This window comes from Malurus melanocephalus, unplaced genomic scaffold (genome assembly GCF_030028575.1).
Source record: "Malurus melanocephalus ecotype Western Australia unplaced genomic scaffold, MMel_1.1 scaffold_325, whole genome shotgun sequence".
Lineage (NCBI taxonomy): Eukaryota > Metazoa > Chordata > Aves > Passeriformes > Maluridae > Malurus > Malurus melanocephalus.
Window position 1 is genome coordinate 500,437 of NW_026623557.1, and position 12,349 is coordinate 512,785.

Consider the following 12,349-nt stretch of genomic DNA (forward strand, 5'->3'; position numbering starts at 1 on the left):
AACACTGAAAAACCAAATTGAGGAATAGACAAGAATTTAAACTGATCAGATTTTCCTGATGCTTTCCTGTTTTTGTTTTTTTTTCTTTTCACAGTGGTGCTGAACACCCTCCGGCACCTGAGCACGACCACGTCGATCCTGTCGGACCCATCGCAGCTGCCGGAGCAGGCSCGGGAGGCCGTGGCCAAGGTGAACAAGAGAGCAGGGGAGACCTAACAACCAAAGACACTGAGGTGCTTGTCCCAGGGTGGAGAACACACCCAGCCCCGCCTGCCCAGGCTCCTCCAGTCGGTGCACTTTAGAAAAGGATTCTCTCCATCACCCGAGATGCTGTCAGGGCACCTGGCCCTGCCTTGGGAACGGGTGCAGGTGTGAGGCAGCGTTGTCAGAACGTTTTGGTTCCTCTCCAGTGCTGTGCTGTGCTCCATCACGTGAGAAAAAACACCAAGCTCAGGTAAACTCAGCAGGTTTGAGCCCTGCAGGCAGCAATAGATCTCCATCAATGCATCTGTATGCAACTAAGAGATTTCTATGAAACACCCTCAATTCTCTGAAGTGTAAATCGTGTACACCGAGGAATGTGCTCTTCAAGGGGAAAAAATAATTTCGATTTCATGAAGCAAAACGTGCTTTCTATTTTGTTTTCTGGTATTCGGTTCCATTTGTTTTACTTGAATAGTGAAAATTGTTAAACAGGATCATATGAAAAACCAAAGGAGAAGAAAAATCCGTCAGTGATGTCAACTTGTGGCAAAAATACTAGAATTAAAATCTCAGGCTGTGTTTTGTGTATTTTTATTTTAAYGAGTGTATCATTGCATATGATCGGTTTCAAGACGTGCTTTATTTTCTAGTAAATAAAGTAGCTGATTTTTATTATTTTTTCTGATATAGCCATTGCAAGGGAGTAGCAGGCTGTGCAGTAAGTGCAAGAAAGGAGTTTKAGATTGTATAAATTCTGCAGTTAGGATAAATTATGAATTTTATACCAGTTTAATCAATGAACTATTTTCTTGCACTCTGCACAGTTCAGCTGCCATCCTCACAAAATGTGCACATATGAAACACATCCATAGGTAAATGTAGTAGCACTTCAGAGGCAAGAATTGAGTTTGTAATGTTAAAAAATTGGCTTTTTTGTTATCTGAGAAGCTATATCAAACCACACGGACTTGTAGTCAGTTTTTTGCTTCCTTGTCTTTTCTGCTKCTTCTTTTTGCCTTCTATCTGAAAAACCTGAAGGACTTTGCAAAGCCTGGTCTGTAWGGGAAAGTTACCTTCTGTGTGAATTATAAAACATACAAAATTATGTTTAAAACTCAAAATACTGCATAACATTTTTCTGTGAGAGTCTCAGCATGTACTGTGTTCTGCTGCAGGTAAACAGAGTCCCTTTGCAGCAGTGATTGTCCATCCTGAGACTGGGATGTTCATTCCAGCTGATTGTTCATAGTCTGGGATGATCCTGTGACCCTTTGTAATTCCACTCATGGCKTGATCCTGATTATTCAGAGCTGTGCAAATGGTGGGAATGTTACCCTTGAGCAGTTTTCTTCAGTCCCCAGAGCAGGCTGGAGGTGATGGGGGTTGCACTCACTGGAAAGGGCTCAGTAGGTTCTCCTTGGGGAAAGGAGCTTTTCTCAGCGTTGTCCCCAATCCCCTCCACTTGGTGGGCCAAAGTTTGAAAGGAAACATTAGGCCTGGAGAGTAGGACTGAGTACAGGGGATGGTTTTGATCTCGTTTCTCCTTTGTCCTGAATTTTTGTAGCTAATGGCTTTCCTTGCAGAGTTCCTTCTGTGAGAGCAGCACTGTAGCAAGGAGAAGGTACAAAAGGTGAGCCCCAACACCCTGTCCCTGCACAGAGGAATGGGGCTGAAGGGGAAGGCAGAATGGCACATTTTGTACCAGCACACCTTCCTCTAGTTGAGCAGACAGAGGGGGAGATGCTTTTCTTGTTATTTTTTTACAGTAGATTTGATACGTAATTTGAAGTTCACGGCACATGTGAATACTTGTGTCCCTGTGACAGAAGCTACAAAATTCCAAGTCTCAACCAAGGAATGATATGCAAAGGTTGTCCCAGTAATTAAATAGTGAGCAKATTTTCTGGAGGGATCCATTTCCAGGTCTTTGATAATTAAGCAATACTCTTTTGGATACATCTGGGTAAGAAGTATTSAATAAGTAAATCCTAAAAATCAATGCTTTCAATCCTCACATTTTTATCACTGGTTGTGAATTTGATTTTAGTAAAATAGTTTTATAGTGTGATGAGCTGGGGATGTTCCTCACATCCTTTCCTTGGAGAGCTCATTTCGCTGAGATGCACCGATGCCTGATTATGTGTTGAAAATGTGTCTGGGTTTCAAGCAAGAAAGCAGTAGGCATATTATCCAAGAGCTGGTGTTTTTGCTGACCTTTTCAGATGAGCAGATCCTGTAAGGTGTGATCTCCTTGTCAGCAGTGATGGTGTGTGATTTTAACCATTTCTGGTATCGATGACGTGGGAGTCTTGTCCCAACAAGCACAGTGCAGTACATATTTCAGGGCCCAGGGAAATCTGACAGCTGAAATTAAACATATCTCACTGAAAGGATTGGAAGCTGAAAAYGACCTTAAAGAAATAGGAAGGGGTAATTTGACTGAAGTGCTAAAAAATTTTGTCCGTTCACAGCTTTTATGTGGATGTAGATGGAAAACTCATTATTCTGATTGCACCATTAGCTGGTTAGAACTGGAGGGAAAGTGCTTATTTWATAAACTGTGGTGCAAAAACATGGTCAAAGCACTGTTAAAAAACTGCAAATCTTAAAGTAAAGAGAAAAAAATTAAATATTTCTTACTTAGGCAGGAGTGTAGGAGGGAGGAGAGGAAAAGTGAAAAGATATTTTCCATGTAGTGCAATTACCAGAAATGATGTGGCTGCTCTTTGAAGCAGTGATTCAATATCTTGTCACCCTGTTATTGCAATTCAGAATTCTTTTCTTTTATCAGTCAGCCTTGTGAGGAGAGTGATTTCACTTCGTTTGGAAACACAGGAGGAAAAAAGCTGGTTTATGTCTCAAATCTGAACAGTAGAACCACTAAAGATTGATGTAAAAGGAGATGGACCACGTATGTATTAGTTCTTGCATAGTTTTCCAGTTTGATTTATGTTTAAGCACCTTAGTCTTTGTTACCCATTAAGGAGTTGAAATAYTTTATTTTTTTTCAAAGTTTAGTAACAATTTCTCCCCCCCAGTTTAAGCACTCTGATTTTCTCAGTGTCACCAAAGTAAGCGAGCCAAACACACAGTGCCTACAGTCTGCACAGARTTCCAGGTGCTGCACATCTGTCTGGTGCTAAAATTTTGGAGAACCCCCATATAATCGAATACAAGTCAGATTCAGTYGAATCCAACATTTCACTCAGTAAAGGAGTGGCTAAATAACTTATTTATGGCCTGTGATATGCACAAAATCAAACTGGGACTGTCTGCTGGTTCCTTCTAACCTCAGATTGTATTGATCAGTATATGGTAGGTGGCCCCACCCCAAGTTCTGGGCATTATCTGATGTATTTACTAGCTTGTATTGTAGTTGTTGGCCTCCTTTTAGCAGGAGCAGTAAAGTCCAGGAGCAAACTARAATTGAAGGAATTACTGAGGAGTGGGATCAGAGACAAGTGCACGCTTCACCATGACAGTGATCTCTGCACAAAACCAAAGGATTCTTGATTAATACCATTTCACCTGACTGGAATGTTCAACAATGCTTTTCTAGACCCCTGGGGAAGGCTTTCTTGAAGGGGGCCCTACCAGAATGTTTCCATCTGTGCCTTAGATCTTGGTGTAGTGTATGCATTTGACTAATCATAGGTCATACATTGTTCCCCCTAAAATGATGCTCTGTGGAAAATTCAGYGAATGGAGGAAGTGGGGCTTCCCTGGCTTTTTTTGAGGATTTTTATCTGTGTGACCCTTTCAGACTGAGGTTGTGAGTAACTATCTATGTATGGAAAAAATTGCATMGTTCTGCTGAATCCCCTGCCCTCCAGGGGACACGTGTGCACACRTGGACATAACCTCTGGTATGAGAAACCCAGAAAAAGGCAAGGGCTTAAACCTCTCAATCTGAAATGGCTTGAAAAGACAAAGGGCTGTGAAATTTATTGAAAAACTGCATCCCTTTGTRTCTTCAGGTTTGTTACATTCCTTTGTGAGTGTGTTTGTGTTCACATGTGGTAGAAGCGACAGGGACAGGTAAATTTAGTTTTATTTGCTTTTAAAGCCCAAGACTTCTGAAAAGCAGTTTGGGAACAGGAGAGGGAAGCTCACTGCAGAAATGTTCAGTATGATARTGCTTTGTAGTACAAATTATTTGAAGGCTGTTTCACTTTCTCAGTTTCTAGARTGGACAATTCTTGCCTTGGTATTGCCAGCTAGAAGGTACTGCTGGAAATAGAATGGTTTTTTTACTGTTTTCACCTTTCTCTATTTTTTTTGTATTTCTTTCCACCTTTGTTGCACGGAAAACCACCAAAAATCAAAATGCTGATGACATCCAGTTTAGGTTCTTTAGGGATTCAGTCACACCAGTCTGGAGGACTATGAAAAACTGTCAGTAACTTTTATGAGATTTTTAAATCAGGTCAGACATCAGGAGTTTTCCTATAACTCCTTAATTTATACACTTAAGTTTCAGAGGAGATTATTTGTTTTGGGTTTTTTCTTTTATAGGACCCCAATATTTTTCCCACAACATCAGTTAAAGCTCAGTTTTCTTTTGTTTTATCCTTGGTTGGATTTTCTGCTCATTTACTGTGTTAGAGCAGAAGTGGTAGAACCAAAYTGTAGTCTTATCTGTAAAACTTGAATTCTTCAGTTAAAATTACAGTAACTTCAGTTACAAAGAAACACACCTTAGGTATATAATGGAATTAATTTCTAGCCATTGTCTGGACTTTTTATATCTGAACTTTTCCAACATGAATAARGTTTTCAATCAAAAGATATCAATGTTATGAGCAAGCCTTTTAATAATACAATGACTAAATAGCTCTTTTTCTTCTTCTAACCTTGTATTTAAATGTGTTTYAAGTGAATGGAATTCATTCTTGTTAAAAAAAAAAGGAAAAAAAGAAAGCTTGAAGGTATGAGGACTTCAGGTTGTGCTCTTGCTTTGCTTAGGTTTCCTGTTCTGTTGCATGACACAACTTCTGTTGTGCTGTTGATATGTAGCACTTTTCAGTAGGTCTGTTTAAATTGTGCAATGCATTTTTTTATATTTACAACCAAAACAATAAAGGATATTTTTTGGAAGAAACTGGTTGTAATGCCTTTGTTTTCTGTCTGGAGGTGGGAAAATGGAAAGTAGAGTTGTTCCTGGACTAGGGCTGGCACCTGGCATTCTTTAGAGCTGAAAGAAAGGTGACAGGAGCTCATTTCCCTATGAACAGTGCTGGAGTTTACCTTTGGATCTGTTTGTTTTGCATTCCTAGAGCAGGGCCTGTATCCCCTATGGAGTTGCTGAAGTTTGGACTCCTTTTAGGAAACTTGGTGTCCCTTGGCTCTTCTTGATTGAAATAATCAGCTCCCTCTGATGAGCTTGTTTGGAGCTCACAAATGATTTCTTCTCTTTCATTGGCCCTCAGGCTGTATTTGCTCTGTTCTGGGTTGKCTCAGCAGAATCAGTGTTAGCCAGATCAGCAAAAATGGAAAATTATCCYTTTTTATCATCTCCACTCCATTTCACTGAAACAGCACAAGAGACTGAGGCTGAACATCAACACAACAGTGAGAGTGAGCTCTTTTGACAAAACTAGGCATACAATTTCTTTTTTTCATCTCTGCACTTACTTCTAACAGTAATTCCCAGGTAGCCCTGGTATTGCTCCAAAATTATTAAGCTGGTAGATGCTGCACCAATGCCTTAAGCCTTGATAATCTTTCTTGCAGGCTTGGATTTGAGTCTGACATACTGCCTGGACAGTGAACTCTGCAGAGCAGCACTGAGGTTGGATAACATGGTATTCCCATGGAATTGATGTCAGTGTTGGGCACTGAGCCGTTTAAATCCATTTAAAAAAATGAAATTAATGAATTTGCTTTAATGACTGATTTTTGTTTTCCCCTGGTAGGACACTCCAGCTCTCTGTGCATCAGTTGTCACCTCAGTGGCATTTTGGATTTTCTTGCCTAGTGGAAGCAGCGTTGAGGCTCTAGTTCAAGCAAAAGGTAACRAAAGAGTGAAAAGAAGGATTTTATTTTAAAATCACCACACAAGAGTTTGTACTRGTTGATCTTATCCTTGTGATTGATGCCTTTGACTTAGCATTTCTGATGAAAACCTCTGATGAGTCAAGCATGTGGTTCCAGGAGGCACAGCAATTTTTGAAGTCTGCATTTAATTTTTCAGAAATCACAAGCTTGATCTCACATAAAGCATTTAGGTAGGAGTGAAGAGCAGTTCTATTTCAAGAGTGATAAACCAACACTTCAGCCTGCCTTCAGTCTTGACCAAGCACTACAAATGGCAGAATTGCTGCTGTGATGCTATCGAGGCTCTCTGGGAGGAAGCTGTGGCTGCAGAGCACTGTTTCTGTACTACTGTTTTAGTGGTGATTTCAGAGAGGCTCTTGTAACTTCAGCTGAGGTGCCAGAAGAGTTTTTGAAGTGGCTTCTTTTTTGTGGCTGGTTCTTGAATGCTGCCAGAAGTGGATCTACTTGCTCTGTGGAAATATTGCCAAATGCAATCACTGCTGTAAGGGAATTGGCTCTTMAATGGGCAAACAGCTCAGGGCTCTCTTTATATCTAAAATAATGGAATGGAATGCTCGCCAGATTTTTATTTATTTTTTTAAACTGTATTTGCCCTCAGGAGCGCATCTCTGCCTGTCCTCATCCCTGAGGATTTCTCCAGGAGTTGGGTGGACAATGAATGGTTATTGGTGTTGGGGAAGTTGCCTGTGTTCCCTACAGACACTGAAGAGCCCCTGCTGTCATTCAGAGAGATGTTTAACATGTTCCTRTTTCGGCACAACACATTTGTGTCACACACCCAATGCCTTTCCACCATGAAATGGAAACAAACCCACAAAAGATGAGGCTCATCCCATCCCTGAATCTTGCTGCTGCCCTTTTGACACTCCTTACAGGCCCCATCTGTGGCTCCTGCATCCCAGCTCTTCATTCCTCATAGGCCTCAAAACTTTGTTTTCAGTCAGGATAAAAGGAGAACTGCTTGTCAGGACCAAATCATAATCACAGCAGAGATGCACCCTGTGGCACGGCTGTGTTCCCCAACTTCCAGAGCTGCACAGGATTTATCTGAACCCTGGTGACCCTGCACCAGAAAGGCCACAGGGCTGCAGGTGTTCTCTCACTGGGGCTGGCACCTTTTCCTCTTGGGAGTGAATGCTCTGAGTCTTTTCCCCCAGGGAAGAGCAGAACAGCTCTTCCTTTTCAGGTAGCATTTCCCATGACGTGAGTTGGGGCAGGCCATCTGACTCATTTGTTTGCACTGCTGAGAAAACATTTCCCTTTCTAAGGAAAACACTTGTGTTGAGCTATTTATACCTTTAGAAGGTGAAAGGAAAGATGTGCATGGGAGAGGAAACCACAGGGAGCGGCYCTGTGTAATCCTCTGGTTCAGCAAGGCTTAAGTGGTTTGTGTCAATCATTGGCAGTGGTGATGTTTAARCCCTCAGGGTGTGAATATTTTCCTGCTCACAGTGCTTTGCTGACCCCACCTGAAAAGGTCAGGTAGGTGTTGTTTCTGCCTTGGGGATAAGCACAACCCCAGGCAGTGATTTTTTTTTTCCCAACCACTCTTTCTATTAAAAATTAAGGATATAAGGTTGGAATTTTACCTACTCTGTGACATTTCCACAGTTGTGTCTGAAATTGGGCCCATTTGTGGGGAATCCTTCCCCTGGCACCCACAAGGAGGTTGATCCCTCTATTCCTCTTGGGAAACTTGAGTTCTTTTGTAGAATCCCCCCTCAGACTTTGGGGGACTGGCAATAACTCAGTTGATACCAAACCCACTTTTCCTGGAGAACAGGGCCAGTGCAAAATACATTGTAAAAAAGAATTTGATAGTAAAAAGAGAATCCAGCAACATTTTTTTTATTTCATATTTTAAGTTCCAGGTTCTATCCAAAGGTAACAACAGTAAATGAGTAAAACCATTCATCTACTAAGTAGCAAATACATCATTCATCCCTTTCAGTATTACAATATAATACTTAAAATATTAATAAATAGACGTATAAACTAATTGCTTAAATAGATTTATAAAAATAGATGTGTTGTATAAATTCATAAATAAAATTCACTAGTAGAGAAGTATAAAATCAATTCTTCTTTTGAGAAATAACCGCAAGGTATAAATATAAATAACATCAARATTACTGAAATTACATTTTCCTGATTGCTTATTTATGTCAGGGTTGGTTAATTAAATCACCCTGACTCACATTCTATRTGCTGTTGCAAATAAGACGGTATAAATAGTTTTATAATAAATACAATAATAATTTAAGACATTCATCCTTTTAAATATTAAATTAAACTAGATTGTATAGGTATAGARAATAGCAAGTACAGTATCAGTGTTGGTCCTGGCATCAAACTGATCCCAKAACACTTACAAGTCACATTTTACCAGCTCTCCAGTGTCTTAAAGTTATTTTTTCATCCTGATGTGTCAAATTACTGCTCCAGGTTATTTGTAATKTGCATGATGTTCTCATATTTCTTCAAAAACCACCAGATGTAGGTCTTTCTGTCCGCCAGGCCCAGGCCCTGGGGATACAGCTGGGGCAGGTCCTGGGTCCTGCAGGTGTAAAGGGCAGCACGTTCTCTCAGGGTGGTGCTCAACTGCTTGAGATTGGACGTGATGACATCTCTGGAGGTCTGGTTGCAGATGGTTTCAATGTCACTGCTCAGAGCTGTCAGGATGTTGTGGATGTGGTGCAGAGCACAGCAATTCGCCTGGAAAGCTGGGCATTCAGGTATTCTCTCCACCATCTTTCTGGCTTTGGTCCTAAACGTCTCGTGCCCGCTGTGTAAYGTTTCAAGGACACAATTGTGCTGTGGGAAAGGAGGAGGAGAGAGGAATTGTTAATCCTTTGGTTTCCCTTTCTCGTTTGTGGGGTTTTTGGTTGTGGTTCAGTTGTTGATCGGGCTGAAGGGCAAAGCAATTCTYGCCGTGTTTCCAGTGATCTGACTAAATTCCTGCAGGAAGATGCCCAGTGGGACTCAGGGGACTGAGAGGAGCACTGGGAGTCAGGAAGATCCCAGCTGGCAGAGAGCTGAAGCAAAGGCACCCAAACTTTCTGCAGCTGCCCTTGCTCCAACTCTGCCCTGAAATAACACAATGTAAACRCTTTTCTCCTTGCATGAAATACAGAGAAGAACCTACTTTAGTTCTAAGCCAAATACTTAATTTTCTGATGGTTTTTCTAGTGTCCTGTAATAATTCAAGAGATTTCTCCATAAACATAGAGACAGCCCAAGGAAAATGGTGCACTTACGTAGAACTCAAACAACTCATGAGCTCGCTTTTCTATCACTGCTGCTGAGGGTGATATCCCAGTGGTGGAACGCTTCTGCCTCTGTCCTTCAGTCATTTTGCTTTCTGATATCTCTGTCGGTGCTGAGGAGCCCAAAGGAACCAGTAAACAGAAGAGGAAGATTGCAAACCTGTTGATCTCTGCGTTCAGATGAAGAGAGGAAGCCAAAAGAGAAAGAATACAATGATTAGTCTCAATCTTCTGCCTCGTTTTTTGCAAAGCTTAATAGTTCTGTGCAGCRTGATACATTTTTAAAGCATATAGGCATGAAATGGCTGAGCTGAAGATGAATACCAACCAGTGCAACCTTACAACCTTCAGCAAGGGTAAGTCACACCCACCTGCTCTGCGTTCCATGGCGAGCTGGGACAGCAGTGGCTTGGCCGGGAGCTGGCGTTGGAGCTGCTGCCTGTCTGGGGTGCTGTGGATGGGGCCAGCCAGGCTGCATTTAAGTGCTGTGGAGTCCTGCGTCAGTGGCTCCCCCACAGTAATTTTTTTTTCTTCTTTTTTGCCAGTGATAATTCGGGGTTTTTTCTTTTTTGAAAGATTACATCGAAAGTTGATTCAAATGCGTCCTCACTGATTGTGATCTAGGTGCAGTTTCAAACTGACATGGAGGTTRTCCTGTGTCATCTCTTGGACTAGGAGCTTGGGATGCTTGGCTTGACCATCCCATCTAAATCCTTGGGCTCTCCAAAATGCAGGATTTAGGACCTAAACTCTGTTGTTTTATTTATAAACATGGTTGGGGAGTGCCGGCACTTTCTTGCTGCCCAAAGTCACTGCTTCTGCTGCAGAGTCAGTGTAAGAGTGGGCCAATGCAGGGAGTGAAAAAGATCTGTGTGCAAGGTGGGACAGGTCTCCAGTTCCATGTATAAATCCTTTTGCTGGATGCCTATGAAACCCTGTTCCCAAGGGATGCCCAGGATCCCACTTCCCCATCCGTGTCATCCATCTCTCCTACTCCCCTGAGGTTGTTGCGCTGGAAGTTCTCATACAGACCAAAACAGAAAAGAATTATCCCTAGGATTTACAAGTATGAGGCTGTGATGAGAAGAGCAGAACTCCTGATGGTTGGAACAAAAAGGAGAGCAGAGGAAACCTCTATGGAAATACCTTTGTGACACATACACACTTTTACTTCCCACCTCTGCAGTTACTGGAAGGCAGTCCTTGCTCAAAGATGAGTGTGTGTCAAGTCACCAGGAAACCTTTAACACCTTGGTGTCAAAATACTCAGTTCTGACTTCAATGKGAAATAGTCATCTCTGAAAAGAAAAAACTTGGTGTGTGAATGGACTCTTCTAGAACTGGTTCAAGGATTGTTCTCAGGACTGAACCGATGSCTGAGCCTTGACAATGGGAATGGATGTTTTCCCTGTGAGCTGCTGCAYTGGGCTCCCACCAGCCTGTAACTTCAGGCCTTGAAGCCACAGTAACAGAGCTTCCCAAAGTGAAGGTGGTTCTGTCACRGGCTGTGAGGGAGCCAAGCAGGGAAGCAGCTATCCTGCTGGGAAGGTTTTCTTCTTGCACGTCATTATTTGGGGGAAAACGGAGACAGAGAGAAAGAGAAATGTTTCTTTGTGCATGGCATTCTTTAGGAACAAAAGCAGTGGTGGGTACAGATGGCTCCTTTCAGACAGAAGGATAATCTTGGGGGTTTCATGTTTGGAAACACCAAACCTGCAGAGATGCAGTGGCTGACTGGAGATGTGTGGAAGGTGCATGAGTTTGTTCATAGAAGATGGCATTGGGCACTGCCAGTCCCCTTCCAGATCTCCCAGATGGGCACAGCCAGGAAGGACTGGGATCTGCTCTTCCTCAGAGTAGGAATACCTCTTTGTGCAGCCCTGAAGGCAGTGAGGTCCAGGTATTTTAAATAGTGATGCAAATAAAATAATCATGCTTTTTACAGCTTTGCTTTTTCACAAAACACGGTTCAACCACTGCTAACGCTCTTTCAAAGACTTTCACAAGATTTTACTTCATTTTCTCCTGAGGGCAGCAGTTTACCTGGTTATTCCACTCCAGGACATGCCATTATCTCATAGCCTGTGCATGCTCTGCACATCCTTTCCAGGGCTGTGATAAGATGCTGAGCTGATAAGGGAGCAGGTCAGCATCCGTCCCGTAAAACCCAACCTGAGAARTTCAGCTTTCCACCACGTAACCATCAGACACCACAGAGCAACTGCAATTCATTTGGTGAAGTTCTGCTGACACACGCTGCTCAGTCAGCTTTCTAAAGTGGAATTTGTAGCCATTGCCTCAATACCTATCTCTGGAAAAAGGAAATGAATCTCTGCTTGTAGAGACCTGACTGTGACCTGAGAGTTGTTCGTGGAGTTCACCTGCTCTTTCCAAGCATGGTAAATGGATGGTATTTTCAGCTGTGAGCTTGTTTTCTGTTGGCCTCACATGGTTGTGTGGCAGTGCCTTCCATGTAAAGTGGARAGCTGGGCTTTCAGAGCTGACTGAGACCCTGAGTGCTTCCTCCCTGAAACCCGGGTGACACTCAGGACAGAGATAAGGGAAATGGCAAATTCCATGCCACAGGTCCCCAGCCAGGAAAGAATGCTGATACWGCACCCTGCAAGTGCTGCATGAGGCAATCCTGCTCTTTCCTTGGTGTGGACCAGCCACCAGAACCTGGGGAAGATCCAGAAAACCAGGAATTTATTCCCGAGTGCTGTCCCAGACTTGCTCCATGCTCTGCTGGTAGAGTTTGGTTCCATGGTATCCACGTCAGCACCATCTCCTAGCGACAGGGACACAGGCCACTRTGCCAGGGG

At 42.6% G+C, this 12,349-nt stretch overlaps 1 protein-coding gene across 2 annotated transcripts in view; it reads left to right on the plus strand.

Annotated features, from left to right (window-relative positions):
- The window catches only part of MLXIP (MLX interacting protein), a 43,320-nt gene extending 38,023 nt beyond the window's left edge, over positions 1–5,297 (plus strand). For both annotated transcript variants that reach the window (XM_057377768.1, XM_057377769.1), the window contains one exon: positions 95–5,297. In XM_057377768.1, coding sequence (XP_057233751.1) covers positions 95–216 — 122 coding nt within the window. In that variant the 3' untranslated portion in view covers positions 217–5,297. The remainder of the gene's footprint in view (positions 1–94) is intronic.
- Positions 5,298–12,349: the final 7,052 nt, after the last annotated feature.